Below are 15,513 nucleotides of genomic sequence, written 5' to 3' on the forward strand. Positions count from 1 at the left end.
TTTCACACCCATTTGTGTGACCAGCCAATCAAGATTCCTGCAGGCTGAGTTTTAAGTGGTGGCGGGAGGTTTGCAACCTTACAATTACATGCAGTCCACGCATGTAACTCTGTTACAGTTACCATAACATAGTGACTCTGTTACAGTTACCATAACATAGTGACTCTGTTACAGTTTTACCATCTTTGTTCCTTCAAAAACATGCCTAATGTAGAAGCAGGTGCAAGTGACATCAATCAGGAAACAGTGTAACAGTTTGCCTGACATGACAACCCAGAGAAAGCTTGTTAAAGATCATTTCTTTTGTTCCCTCCTTCAGCAAACAATCTGAGGAGGACCTGCTCCGTGCCCATCATTGTTCCAGGGACGGAAGTGCCATAGGGAACAGGACAGACCCAGATTCCTGGATCTCTCTGACTAGTTAGTTGCTATCAACTGCCTAAGTCAACTTAAAATATAACCAAGAGGAAGCCTTCAAGGAGAACTTCAGGGGCTAAAAGAAATCATAGAAACGAGCTATTTGACTTGGTCTGGGGCAATGAAGGAGGGCTTCCTGAAGGAGGTGGCACTAGGATTAACACCTATGCAAATAGTGCATTAAGAATTATTGAGTTCTGCCTAATTTGTTGGAAGGTCAAGGGCAACAGCAAACTACAGCTCAATGCTGTGGGTGACCAGGCTGTGTAGGATCTAGAGCATCCAACATAAATATAATATAAACCATGTATGGCATTTTAAATTTTCTCTAAAAAGATAAAAAGAAACAGATGAAATTAGGGGCACCTGGGTGGCTCAGTTGGTTAAGGGTCTGCATTCAGCTCAGGTCACGATCTCAGGGTCCTGAGATCAAGCCCTGCACCTGCCTCCCTGCTCAGCAGGGAGCCTGTTTCTCCCTCTGCCCCTCCCCCTGCTCGTGCTCTTTCTCTCTCAAATAAATAAATAAAATCTTTTTAAAAAATTAAATTTAAAAATTAGTTAATTAATTAATTTATTTAATTAAATAAAGGAGTGCCTGGGTGGCTCAGTGGGTTAAGCCTCTGCCTTCAGCTCAGGTCATGATCTCAGGGTCCTGGGATCTCAGGGTCCGGGGATCGAGCCCCCCCTTCAGGCCCTCTGCTCAGCAGGGAGGCTACTTCCCCTTCTCTCTCCGCCTGCTGCTCTGCCTACTTGTGATCTCTGTCAAATAAATAAATAAAATCTTTTTTTAAAAAAAGAAAAGAAAAAAAGAGGGACACCTGGGTGGCTCAGTCAGTTGGGCGTCTGCCTTCAGCTCAGGTCACAATCCCAGGGTCCTAGGATTGAGCTCTGTATCAGTCTCCTTGCTCAGCTGGGAGACCACTTCTCTGACTGCCTGCCACTCCCCCTGCTTTATTCTCTCTCTCTCTCTCTCTCTCTCTGACAAATAAAGAAATAAAATCTTTAAATTTAAAAAAAAGATGAAATTAAATATATTTAAATTAACACAAAGTATCCAAAAATTTTACTTCAACATGTAAGCAATACTTAAGAAATTATGAAGGAGTATTCCTTCATCCTACTCTGCAGGTTTTTTTTCCCACAGGAAGCTTCCAAAATGCCATGCAGCCCATCTCAATTCAGATGCCAAATCTGCGGCAGAAATACAAGATCTGCACATGCAGCTTTCATACAACGTAGCACTGAAAATGCAGGCGCATTTCTCCAACTTGTTCCAAACGTACTAAAGGGTTTTCCAGCAACAGAATCAAATACTGACTTTTTTAATATTTAAATGACCTAAAGTAAAATAAAAGTAAAGACTGGCCACGGCTTCAAGAGCCCCACATGGACAACACACATGGGACCTCTCCCTCGGAGCGACTCTTTCTTTCGGATGGTGCTGGTCTAGAACTTCCTGCCGCCTGGAGGGATGTGACAATGTTCCAGGCAAGATGACTTAACACGAGAGCCACCTTGGAAAGTGTCCCTTCTCCCTAGTTGTCTCTCCACCGTGATAGCAGGCAAGAAGTGTGGAGAGGCAGGAAAGGGGGTACCTAGAAGGTTCTGAGAGTGCTTTCCAATGCTGAGAGATTTAGACATTCTGCATTCGATCGTGAATGTACTCCACATTCTTCAAATGCTCCCGGGTGACCTAGTCTGGGGCCACGTGTTCTCTGCATTCTTACCAGTCTTAACACCCCGAAATTCAGGAGTCCTGTGCCAACGAGCCTTGGGTTTAGGTGTCTGGCCACCACCCGTGCCAGTTCCGGGCCGTGCTAGAAACCCAGGAGATCTGGCTTTCTACCCCAGCACCTGCCAGCCGTGGTCATCCTGAGCCACGGACCTGTGCCACCCCTTCGAGCTCTGCCTCCGTTTCATCGCTGCGAATGACGGCAGCAGCATGACGAAGAAGCCACGAAGAGCTGATGAGAACTGGAATCTGGCCGCATCCACGTGTCAGTGCTCTGCCCCGAGCTGGCGAAACCAGTTCCTAGACGTGTCACCTTCGGAAACGAGAACTGGGCCACACCGCAGTATAAGACTTCCTGAAGATTCTCCACCCGCCCGAAAGACTGACTCTCAAAACTGGCTTTCCCCACAGGATAAACGGGGGAGCTGGAGCGGGTGGCAGGGAGAATCCAGACCCCAGGATTCTAATGCAGGTTCCAGGACCGGCAAGTCAGCTACAAGGAAATCGCTGCTTTATTCACTCAGCCAACATCTGCTGGGGGTCCTGGTGCACAAGGCACCATGCTGGGCACGGGAGCTATCAAGATAGATGAGGCTGAAGGCTTACAGCTCGTAGAGACACCGAAATAACTGCCCAGCTGCTATCAGAGTGTGCTGAGGCAATGTTCTGCACAGACCAGAGAGGCCTGACAGCCCCAGGTGCGAATCTCAGCTTTGCTGACTGGCAGCTGTGTGACTTCAGGTGAGTGACTTAACCTCTCTGGGCTTCCATCTTCCTGGCCCCACTGGGTAGGAAGGCAGGTGCACAGAAGTCAAAGGAGGCAGGAGTAACAGGCAGCCAAATAAATATCACCGAGAAGCCAGCTCAGACAAGGTCTGAGGGACCTCAAGAGGTTTGCAGGAGCTATCCCAACTGCATGGGGGTGAAGGGTGAGGGATGGAATCACCAAGGCTCGGGGGCAATGCTATAAACACAGATGCCTCTGGACTCTGAGTTCTTCTCTGGAAGTCTGCTGCATGTAGTTCACACATGCAACCCAGGGAGGTTTATGGTGGCCCAGAGGTCAGGTTGAGGGGGGAGACGGGGAGCTAAAGCACTGGGAGTCTTCTGCAAATTCCTGGTAAAAATCTCAGTGAGAGAGGAAGCAGCCCACAGAGAGGAGACCTGAGGAAGGTGGTTCCTTTTTTTTTTTTTTTTTAAGATTTTATTTATTTACTTGACACAGGGAGAGAGCACGCACAGGCAGGGGGAACGGCAGGCAGAGGGAGAGGGACAGGGAGAAGCAGGTTCCCCGCAGAGCAGGGAGCGCAAAATAGGGCTCGAGCCCAGGACCCTGGAATCATGACCTGAGCTGAAGGCAGAGGCTTAACCCACTGAGCCACCCAGGTGCCCCCAGGAAAGTAGTTCTTGAGCCCAATCAAAGGAGAAGATAAGAGGGTCCCTCTGCCACCACAGGGGTCAGGGGCCCCAATGTGGGTGCCTGGGGCCTCGGATACTCGGGGACAGAGGAAGCGGGTAACAACAATGGACCATCATCACACACAGAGGACGGAGAAGAAAACCATGTAAGCAGAGCACCAGAGGGGAAAGACGGCCCTGATGGGACATTCGCCATCCAGGCCATCATCCTTCTGGAAACTTCTCACAGTCCTGGAGGATGCACCAACGGGATCTCCTGAACAGACCAAGAGCCAAGAAGGCTCTGTGGGAGATGTGAAAGCTAAAGAAAGACCCGGGAAAGCTAGAACTGAAATCCCTGCGGGTTCTCCCTCCCCAGGGGAAGGGAGAGGCCTAAGCTGCGATGTCCACAAGGCAGGAACATCAAAAGGCCGGGGGAGACCTGCGAATTCCTCAGACCAGGGAAGATAAACTCTCAAAAACAGGCTTTCCCAGGGTCACCGCAGAAAGCCACATCAGTCACCGCATGTGCATCGGGCTCCCCCGGAAACTGCTGGACACAGAGGGCTGGCAAATGCCCTGAGGGGCTGGGGGTGCGCAAGCCGGGGACACAGACAAAACACTGCGCATGTGTTGCCCAGACCGCTTTTCTCGAAAAGGAATGCGACGGGAGGCTCAGAGGGAACTGCATCCTCCTTGAGGCCACACAGCAAAGATGAGACAGAGCCAGGACCTGAGCCCCATACACTAGTTTGCTCGGGCTCTCTCTCTAATTACAGTCACATTCCATGGGGCTGGGGGGTGGGGCCTCAACCCATGAATTTGGGGAAGAGGGACATAATCCAGCCCATCATGCACAGGGCCGAGGACACCAGCACCTGCACCCTTACCCATCACACAGAGTTCCCCACAGTGTGCTCTGGGCATGGCCAGCCTCAGAATCATGGACGGGGAGGATGCAGATTCCCGGGCCCAGCTCTAGATGCTAGACCAAATAAATCAATATATCTGGGAGCCACACCCCAGAATCTGCATGTACACAAGGTTCTCCAAGGGATGCGGTGGGGACTCAAGTCAGACAGACACACCATCTACCCGTCCTGGCCCACCAGCCCCCCCACCCCACCGGTCTGTCCCCTCTCTTCTGTCCCACCCACTCCACTGAGCACTTTGCCCCAGGGTCAATGCCATCAGATGCCTGCCCTCTCTGGGGGCAGTTGCTAGAGAGAACCCCATAAACGTGGTGGTCTGCCCCCAGCAATCTCAAAGAAAGCAGGACCCACATATGTTTTACATGCCGGTGTCGCCTGCAGCGGGGTTTCAGAGCCGATTCTGACCCTGGTCCTCATCTTAGCTAGCTAGGGCTGCCATAAGAAAATACCATCGAGAATACAAGCTGGTGCAGCCACTCTGGAAAACAGGGTGGAGGCTCCTCAAAAAGTTGAAAATAGAGCTACCGTATAACCCAGCAATTGCACTACTGGGTATTTACCCCAAAGATACAAATGCAGTGATCCGAAGGGGCACATGCCCTCGAATGTTTATAGCAGCAATGTCCACAATAGCCAAACTAGGGAAAGAGCCTAGCTGTCCATCAACAGATGAAGGGATAAAGAAGATGTGGTGTATACACACACACACACACACACACACACACACACACACACACGGAATACTATGCAGCCATCAAAAAAAAAAAAAAACAAAATCTGCCATGTGCAACGGGGACTGGAACCAGAGCGTATTACCCTGAGCAAAATAAGTCAATCAGCGAAAGACAATTACCACACGATCTCACTGATATGAGGAATTTGAGAGGCAGGGCGAGGGGTCATGGGAGGAGGGAGGGGAAAAAATGAAACAAGATGGGACCAGGGAAGGAGACAAACCATAAGAGACTCTTATCTCAGGAAACTGAGGGCTGCTGGAGGGGAGGGGGGCGGGCGGGAGGGGGTGGCTGGGCAATGGACACTGGGGAAGGTATGCACTGTGGGGAGTGCTGTGAATCGGGTAAGTCTGATGAATCACACACCTGTACCCCTGAAGCAAATAATACGTTATATGTTCATTTAAAAGAAAGAAACTCCCACTGACTGAGCAGCGTAAGCCACAGAAATTTATTTCTCACAGCTGGGGTCTGAGATCAAGGTAGCCAGCACAGTCCACTTGTGGGGAGGGCTCTCTTCCTAGCCTTTAGACCAGGGCTCTACCCTCATTTTTACCTCCCCAAAAGCTCCATCTCCAAATACAGGGCTCCCAGGTATGAACTGGCAGGGAGGGGGGCTACAGGAGGTTGCTTCTTACTCCGGACAAACATGTATCAAGCCATTCTCCAGCCGACACTTAGAGCATGGTCTGTCTCATTTACCCGTATGGCCAACGCTTCACTAAACGCCTCTCCAGTGGGCAGACCAGTGTCTCTGGGGAGCCACCGAGGTACCCCCAGTCTGTACTGAAAGGGGAGGAGAAGGGGTGGGCGATGAAGCTGGAGAGGGAAGAGGGAAGCCTCTGGCCCATGAGGGAGAGGCAAGTTTCGTGGGCAAAAGGGGGAAGAAGGGTGCTTGGAACCAGAAGCACCAGCGAGAAGCCTGAGGCAGGAGGAACAGGGAACCCCGAGGAACAGCAGCCAAGGACCTCAGCTAGCTTGTGTGCCGGGGCAAGGGGTTTAGGGGCAGCTGCGGAAGGACCCAAGTAGGAAGCAGGAAAATCCCCGTGGCAGCAGAGGACAGAAAGGACTGAACAGAGCACCCTGGCCGAGAAGAAAGGGGGCCTATCGCGGGAGCCGGCACAGGGAGAGAGGCGAGGCCACAGAGACCCTGGGGAATCACCATCGGTGGGACGCAGGACCCAGGGAGGTGGAGGAGGGGAGGGAGAAGTGAGGAGCACCCACTAATGAACGCGGAGAGGACCAAGGGTCTATGCCCACCCCAACACCACCTTCTAGAAGCCTGGGAGCCAGAACATCTAGGCTAATTCCTAATCCCACTCACAGCTTTGCAGTCCTATAGGCATCATACATCAAACCACAGGATCCTAAGAAGTTTCCATGCCCCTTGGGGGTCCTATCTACCTCTTCTCTTCTCTTCTCTAGAAGGAGACAGGCAGTGCCACAGAAGACGCAGGAAAGAAAACCAAAAGAAGTTTTACAAGACCAAAGGCACTTTGTTAAAAAAAAAAAAAAAAAAAGTAGCAGGAGCTTTGCTACAATGCAACCACATGTAATTAGGAAGGAACATCTCAGACCTCATCCCCTTTCTGATCTCCGGCAAGGGAACAGGATACATCTTTGGAAACAGACTGGCAACAAGAAATCATAGAAGGGCTGCCGGAAAACAGTGGTAGCTCCCCGCTCTTCACGCCTTTGTGTCCAAGCACTACCTTTTTGCGCACGGTTAGCAAACACAATTTTTGGAAAGTACCTATATTTTCCACATTCCCACAAAGGCATAGGAGAGAAGCAAGAATCTCCTCCTCTCAGGCTGCTGTTCCCGAACACACAACAGAGGCTATCGTACAGACGCGATGTGACACCGTCCCTTCTGGAATGGGAAGAAAAACCCAGATCGGAACTCAAATTTTAATCCTCGTTGAGTCTGCCTTGAACTCCAACAGGAACTCATATCCAGTCTGCAGATGGCGACAAACCCGATCTCTTTCTAAAACACCCAAAGCCACTGGTGAAACGGAACACGGGAGACCGCTTCTTGAAACAAGGGCCGAGGTCTGGTGCCATCTCGTGAACTTTCCAAGACATAACCAAGGATTTCGGCACCGATAAAAAGAGGACCAGAGAGACAGATACGTTTTATGACATGCTACATGGGTCCTGGCAACATTCAAATGCACAAACTTTAGAGCACAGTGACCAGGTATCACCTACAGCCCCTTCTCATTAGCTCTGTCTCTGGAGTCCCCTGGAACACAGGCTTAGCAAACACTGTGCCATCGTCCCTAGGGAAATACAAAGTTAGGTCCAGCAAGCAAGCCTCTGGCCACGATGTTTCTGTCAACTGATTATCCATAACCTTGTTTTCTGTGCATTTCTGTTTAAATACACCTTATTTAATAGACAGTGTCGATCCATTAACTTTGAATCACAGCCAACGGCACCAGGCACTAGAGCTTGGGTCTGAACAAAGCTCACGGACCCATGTGTTTTCTCCATGAGGCACATCACAGCCTTCCTGCATCTACTCTCTACATTTGCACAAAACACCCCATCTACAATGACTGGGCGAGGCCATTTCAAAGAGCACAATCACCCACGAAAAGCACGAAAATGTGGGCAATGGGACAGTATGTCCATCGCCAAAGGAGACACTTGTTTCCATCTCTGAGGCTGGTCTGAATTCACCCTCCGGGAGATCTAACAAGCTGCTCCACCACCCTGACCTCAGAGGGGAACGGTTCGCGACCCAGATGGTGGGACACTCCACGCATATCCAGGAAGAGCCACCAAAGTGCCCTGAGTACTGCTTTTAGGGCTGCAAATTAATTTTAGCCTCAAGGCAAATTCACAAATAGGGAATCCGTGAGCCATGAGGAACTTACGAGTGCTTAAATACAAAATGTAAAAAATTAAGAATATTAATTCAGTTGGGGCGCCTGTGTGGCTCAATAGCAAAGTGACTGACTTTGTCATGGGTCATAATCTCAGGGTCCTGAGATCAAGCCCCGCCTCAGACTCTACGCTCAGCGGGGAGCCTGCTTCTCCCTGTCCCTCTGCCCCCTCTCACGCTCACCTACACATGCTCTCTCTCTAATAAGTAAATATTAAAAAAAAAAAGAAAGAAAGAAAGAAAGAAAAGAAAAGAAAAGAAAAGAATACTGGGGCACCTGGGTGGCTCAGTCAGTTAGGCATTTGCCTTCAGTCCAGGTCATGGTCTGGGGGTCCTGGGATCGAGTCCCACAATGGGTTCCCTGCTCAGCGGGGAGTCTGCTTCTCCCTCTCTCTCTCTGCTGATCCCCCAGCTTGTGTGCTCGCTCTCTCTCTCTCTCTCAATTTAAAAAAAATAATAAAAATAAAAAATTTTTAAAAGAATATTAATTCAATTATAAGAATGTTTTAAAGTCTACGGAGAAAACAATGAAGAACAGATCATGGTTGCCAGGGTTAGGCAGGAGAGAGCTTAACCATCAAGTGGTGTCTAGAGGGAATCTGGGCGATGGCACTGTTCCATATCCCAGTTGTGGGGACAGTCCCACAACTCCATGCCTGAGTTAAAATTCATGTAACGGTGCACACGCGCCCACGTACAATTAAGACGCAAACTGAGAGCACTGTCACCTCCCAGGATAGAAATGGAATGATTTTAGGAACAAAGTGTTGTTGCAAGGGACTTTTGTTTTTGTTTTTTCCTGTCCAGATTTTTGTAAAGCTGTTGCCATGAGCATGCATTACTTGTTATTTTAATTAAAAAACCATATATAGGGCCCCGTTATAAAACATAAGCCAATGTATGTATCCTTTTTTTTTTTAGAAGATGATTTCGCTATTTTAGAGATCGAGAGCAGGTGTACACAGTTGGCTGGAAGGAGCAGAGGGAGAAGGAAAGAATCTCAAGCAGACTCCCCGCGGAGCAGGGAGCCTGACCAGGGCTCGCTCTTGGCACCCTGAGATCATGGCCTGAGCCCATGAGACCTAGAGTTTGACGCTCAACTGACTGAGCCACCCAGGCGCCCCTAATGTGTGTATCTTAACAGAAATTAACACGGGGGTCTTGAAAGAAAATCTCATAGCGGACACCACTTCCAAGTTCTAGACACAAAGCCAACAGCGAGGGTGCCTCATTCAACAGCAAGAGGACTGTCCCCATAAATAAATTTTGAGATCACACACACAGCTAACGAGGGAACATCGTGGTATTTTCTGGATACCACTTGGACCCATGAATTCAGGGAGCATTAATTTCTTTAATACAGCTTTCTCTGGGGCACCTGAGTGGCTCAGTTGGTTGAATGACTGCCTTTGGCTCATGTCATGATCCTGGAGTCCCAGGATCGAGTCCCACATCCGGCTTCCTGCTCAGCAGGGAATCTGCTTCTCCCCGGTAATCTCTCTCATCTTATGCTCTCTCTCTCTCAAATAAATAAAATCTTTTTTTTTTTTTTATACAGCTTTGTCAGTTAGGGGGAAAACCAGCAGCCCCAAACATTCGTGATGCGGTCTTGACAACAAGACCCCCACAAGACATTAGGCAGGTCATCCTGAGATAAGCAGGAGTTTGTTGTAAATTAGGAGTACGCAAACTCTCTCTGTGATGGGCCAAAATATAAATATTTTTGTGGGCCATGAGATTGCAACTATTCAACTCTGCTGTTAGGGCACAAAAGCAACCCTAGATGATGCCAATAAAACTTTATTTATAAAACCCGTGTGGGCAGGCAAGAGGGAGCCTATGGGCTGTAGTTTGCTGGCCCCTGTTCTACACGAAGGAGTTTGACTATATGAATTCAAAACTGGGCCGACAGCAGACGGCAGTAGGGACTCTATGAAGACAAGAGCGAACACCTGAACCCAGGAAGGGAGCAGAGAGGGTGAAGAGAGAGCCGGGGGGCTGGGGAACACTCTGCGGGGGACTACGCCTTCCTGGCGTCCGGTGGGGAGGGAGTAGGCAGTGAGCCAAAGGCATGACTTGACCCAGAGAGGTCAGCTGGGGTGAGGGGACCAGAGACACACTCAGGAGGTGAGAGATCACCTTCACTAGAGCCATCGGCAAAGCAAAGCGATGGAGACACTAGCCAGAGAGCTGTGGGCAGTGTGGTGGATGAGAGGCGAGAGGGAGGCTGGTCAGGGCCCAGCAGGGGAGGCTGGGCACAGGAAGGCTGGAGGTGGGTGGTGGGCAGTGGGGTTCAGGGAGTAGTGCGTGTTCGTAGGCGGGAAGGGAGAGGCTCTGGGGCAGACGGAGATCCCAGTACAGAGTAGAGAGCAGGGACCCAGGTGGAGAAGTGCCCTAGACGAGGGAAAGGTTATCTCCCTGAATGCAGTCATTCTCAACGAGGGATAGCTGCCAATGGCCAGGGACTGTCATGACCAGAGAGAGGAGATGCTGCAGCATGTTGTTGGGGGGAAGAGACCAGGGATACGGCGCAAAATCTCACAATACACAAGACAGCCCCCCCACAGCCAAGACCAGTCTAACCCCAAATGTTACGAACGCTGAAGCGGAGAGCTCCTCCTCTAACCAGATCAAGAACGGAATCGATAATGGCGTGGGGAGCAGTGGGGGCCCCCGGGAGCTCACCCCCATGACCTCTATGAGTGAGCAGGGCAGGAATGATGGGCAGGGCTCCAGGGGAGACACGTGAGGTTAAGAATAACCTCTGGGAGGTTACGGAGCAGGCAGAAGCCCTGCTCCGTAACCTCTGGGAGGTTACGGAGCAGGCAGAAGCCCTGCTCCGTAACCTCTGGGAGGTTACGGAGCAGGCAGAAGCCCTGCTCCGGGGGCCCCAAGCATGCAAGAGAACCCACTGGAGAAACATCTGGGGCCACTCTTGAGAAATGAGGGACACCTGAGAGACAAGGGGACTCTGGAAGCAAGCCTCTCACGCCTCAATCGGCTGCCTCGCTGGACTCCCCCAAAGCCCTGTGGGTTTTTAGTTTAATTAATCCCACATTGCCTTCATTCTTTAACTTTGCAATGCCCCTCCCCCCCCACCCCTCCACTCCCAGTAATCTCTGGCCACAGTCACCCAGACCCAGGAGCAATTGGGGGTGGGGGGAGGTCCTGACCAGCTAAGCAGCACAGCAGGGGCTCCATGGGACAGTGGCCATCTCCAAGAAAGTCCTTCACTTCTGAAAAAAACCACACCACCACCCCCTAACCCCCAGGCCAAAATGCCCTGCCGGTTGACATGAGAAATTAATGATCTGTAAAGTTTCTCGAAGTTTCCAAACCTCCGAGGGGCATCACATCTCATTGAGTTGATAGGATTTTGTTAACCATTACCACCGGCCAGAGGAAGGGAAGCTTGACCTCAAGAGAGCAAACTTATATTAAAAGAAAGCCATGCTCTAGGGGCGCCTGGGTGGCTCAGTGGGTTAAAGCCTCTGCCTTCAGCTCCGGTCAGGATCCCAGAGTCCTGGGATCGAGTCCCACATGCGCTCTCTGTTCAGCGGGGAGCCTGCTTCCTCCTCTCTCTCTGCCTGCCTCTCTGCCTACTGGTGATCTCTAACAAATAAATAAATAAATCTTTAAAAAAAAGAAAGAAAGAAACCCATGCTCTAAAAAAAAAAAGGAAGGAAGAAACCAAATGGCCTCACCTGTGAGAAGGGAGCATAAACGCTGCTTTATATGCCTTGAGGATTAACTCAGGTTATATTCAAAACATATGGAAGCACACCCGCCACAAGTTTGCCCGTATTCGTATACAGTGGTTGGGAATTATCTAAGAATAGGAGAGCCGTGGCTTGGGGCACTGGTGAGAGCACAAAGAATATGAAACGACTCAAAAACAAATATTTTAACCAAACACCTTCTACACGCCAGGGACTGCTCTAGGCTCCGAAAATGTCGCCATGAATAAAAGAAGCCTAAGCCTCTGGGGCCCCTGGGGGAACTGTATACATGTAAAGAAGTGGTCAATTAATTACCAAAGCTACAAGGAACAGAAGAGCAGGGAACCACACACACGCATGCACGCACACACATACACAAAACCTAGAAACGATCTAACCTTTGTCTTGGATTTTCTTTTTTTTTTTAAGATTTTATTTATTTATTTGACAGAGAAACAGAGAGAGGGCATGAGAGGGGAGAAGGTCAGAGGGAGAAGTGGACCCCTTGCCGAGAAGGGAACCCAATGGGGGACTTGATCTCGGGACTCCGGGTTCAAGACCTGAGCCGAGGGCAACTGCCCAACCAGCTGAGCCACTCAAGCACCCGGTCTTGGATTTTCTTAATGAGAACCCAAGCCAACTGCCACCTTTACTGAGTGCCCACTGTATACCAAGCACTCAGGCCTTGGAACCACTGTGTAACAGAGAGGAGCTCAGCAAACACGGGTTGTCGACTCCAGAGCCCGTGTGTGTGTGTGCTTCCCCAGGGACCTCATTCTCCGGCCCGGAGCTCAGGAGCTGTGGTTCTTTCCCTCCCCGACCCCTTCCTCACCAGGACTGATTTCCTTTTATGGAGAATTCTGAAAAAGTAACCCAACAGATATTTTTAAAGGAGAGCCTCAGACACCAGGAGGAAACTTCAGCCATGTTGTCCTGAAGGGTTCTTCATTTCTTGGCCCGCCCCCAGAACAGACTGCTACCAAGCCCAGGGAGAATGCCGGGGCTGGGGTTTGCCTCCATCCGCTGCCAGCCCAGGGAGGCCCAGGAGGGAAGTCCGTGGGGCTAGGGGCTATGAGAGGCTCAGGTGAGGTTAGAGACCTCCCTGGGTTGACAGGTAAGAGCCCTTCATGAAGTACAGAGCTGGGGGTGGGGAGTTCTGGGGGTTTGGGGGAGACATGGGACATCCAGCAGCAGTCAAGAACCTCACCAGGGCACCATACAGAAACGTTCCAGTTCTCCCTCTGGCACTGACTTTAGGGCAGGTCTAGCTGTCTCCTACCTGAATCTCAGTTTACTCCTCTATGAAATGGGCAAACAGTATCAACCTCTGCAGGCCACGGTGAAGGTGTAGAGAAATAAGCCCATGGCATCTGGTGACACTATAATAATCACAATAAAGACACCCCTACTTCTACTACAACAAACGCCCCGTTGCCAAGGCGCTAGAGTTTGCCTCCGGACATCTGGAAACAGAACCCCAAAGTGTAAACACGGATCTGAAGTCCCCATAGCCCCGGGCCTAGATCCAGAGAGGGGGGTCAGATTCTACAATTCTCCCTGGGGAGCACCTATGAACAGGGACCTCAAGGGACCCTCAGTCCTGTCACCCTCGACTCTCACTCCAAACCCCGTGCGCCCCTGGCATTTGACTGTCCAAGGCCGCACGGCCCCAGGGACTCCACTTTACAGAGGACCCGAAGAGGACGCGTGTCCCGTCTCCGGAGCGAGGTGGGCTCGGAGAGGACTAGGCACGGGTCCGAGGCGCGCTTGGGAGAGGCACCCGCGGCGGGGCGGGCACTGGGGCAAGGTTCCTCCGGCCCGGGGCCCGCACACGGGGCGCGGAACCGCGAGCCCAGGCGGGCAAAGGCCAAGGTCAGCGGCTTCCCGCCCCGCGCGGGGCCGAAGCTACGGTCCCGGCCACCCGCACCACCACCACCACCCCCACCCCCACGCACCGAGGAGGGCTCTGGGTCCACGGCGGTGGGCTCCATTTTGGCAAGGGGTCCCCTCCCCATCGCGCGGCTCCCCGCCCACTCCCGGGCCCCCCGACTCACCCTCTCCGGGGTACAGGTGGCCCGCGGCACCCAGCAGCAGCGCGGCCACCGCCACCAGCAGCGGCGCGGTCGCCGCCCCCCGCCCAGCCCCGGCGCCCATGGCTGCAGGAGCGCGGGGTCCCGGCGGATCAGAGCGCGCGGCGCCGGCCCGCGGGGGTCATGCTCCGAGGCGGCCGCCCGAGAGGCGCTGGGGGACGCGTGTCCTTCTGTTCCACGCCGGCGCCCCACCGGCCGCAGCCCCTCCCGGAAGGGCCCTAGAAACAGCCCCAGCAGGGGCGCGGGGCCTCGGCCTCTACAAATCCGGCGGCGCCGCGGCGGAGGCGGCCCCGACCCCGGACCGCCGCGGCCCGGGCCCCGTCCTGCGATCTCCCGGCCCGGAGCCCTTCGCTACGCCCCGGCCGCCCGGTTTTCGGCCCGGAGCGCTCTGGGCCACGATCTGCGCGCGCTGAGACAGACGGACGCGCGGACAGACAGACGCGCGGACGGCCGGGCGGGCACCTGGGCAGGCGAGTGGCGGGCGGGCGGGCGGCGGGAGCGAGGGCTGCTCGGCCCGTAAACAACGCGGCCCGTCAGCTGGGCCCCGTGCGGGTCGCGGGAAAAGGCGGCGCGGATCGGGACTGGGAAGGGACTCGGCGCCCGGGAGAGGCCCGGGAGGGGTGGAGGGAGGACCGCGAGAGGGAGGCGCCGCCCCGCCCCGCCCGCCAGCCTCCCCACCCCGGGCCCCAGCGCTCGAGGGCCCCCGGCGCGCCCTGGCCCAGGGGGCGCCCCGACACCCCGCGACTCGAGTCTCAGAGTTTGGAGGCGCCCCAGATGCCCAACCCATCGAGACGGATCCCTTCTTTAACGTTTTTGCTATTTCATTGCCTTGGACTTGGGGAGGTTCATCTTGATTTTTTTAAATATTTCATTAAAATACTGTTTATCTTGGTCACTGGGTTTTTTGGTACTCCCTTAAATGTTGCGCTCGCGTCACCCTCGTCCCAGTCCTGCCAGCGCGTCTCGTAGTAGACGCGCGGGCGCCCCCGCCCAGCGCCCGGGCCCTGGGGACAGCCACGTGCACGCGCGCCCAGTGCGCTCAGCGTCTCCGTGGCAGGGCTAAGGGAGGGTGCCTTAAGCGCGGCCTGTGGTTCAAGTTGGAGAAAAGGCACCTGGGAGAAGGTGCAGGATCTCGCCGAAGGGCAAACCAGGCCCCACAGAGCCGGGTTACCGCACAGGTGGACACACCCGCTTTCCAATACACGGACCCAGAGTCCGTGTGTGTCTGAATGTCTAGCAAATGTCATTCACGAATGGGGCATGACAGCGGCCAACCCACCTTGAGGGGCGGGAGGGGAAAGGGAAGGAGCCTTAAGACTAGAAAGCCAGAACCGAGTGGAATCGGACTCCCTCTCCACTCACTTCCTATGCGGTCTTGGACGTGGGACACTCTCTCTCTCTCTCTCTCTCTCTCTCTCTCTCTCTCTCTCTCTCCTCTCTCTCTCTCTGGGTTAGCCTCCTCTCTGTGATGGTAACCATACCTGCAGGTCAGATCTGACAAGGGACAAGAACAATAAAGCATGAGAAAGCACCCAGCACAATTCTAGGCAGAGGGCGCTCATTCTTCCTCCGATCCATTAAACAAATACTCGTTTGCC

At 52.9% G+C, this 15,513-nt stretch overlaps 1 protein-coding gene across 4 annotated transcripts in view; it reads right to left on the reverse strand.

Moving 5' to 3' along the window:
* INSR (insulin receptor) overlaps positions 1-14,467 on the reverse strand; it is a 127,656-nt gene extending 113,189 nt beyond the window's left edge. For 3 of the 4 annotated variants that reach the window (XM_045084549.1, XM_045084543.1, XM_045084533.1), the window contains exon 1: positions 13,880-14,466. In XM_045084549.1, coding sequence (XP_044940484.1) covers positions 13,880-13,979 — 100 coding nt within the window. In that variant the 5' untranslated portion in view covers positions 13,980-14,466. Of the gene's footprint in view, positions 1-13,879 lie in introns of all 4 variants that reach the window. The other variant, XM_045084535.1, reaches the window with a different exon arrangement.
* Between the last annotated feature and the right edge of the window lie 1,046 nt (positions 14,468-15,513).

Source organism: Mustela putorius, unplaced genomic scaffold (assembly GCF_011764305.1).
Source record: "Mustela putorius furo isolate JIRA1106 unplaced genomic scaffold, ASM1176430v1.1 tig00000095_pilon_pilon_pilon, whole genome shotgun sequence".
In the NCBI taxonomy this organism is placed as follows: domain Eukaryota; kingdom Metazoa; phylum Chordata; class Mammalia; order Carnivora; family Mustelidae; genus Mustela; species Mustela putorius.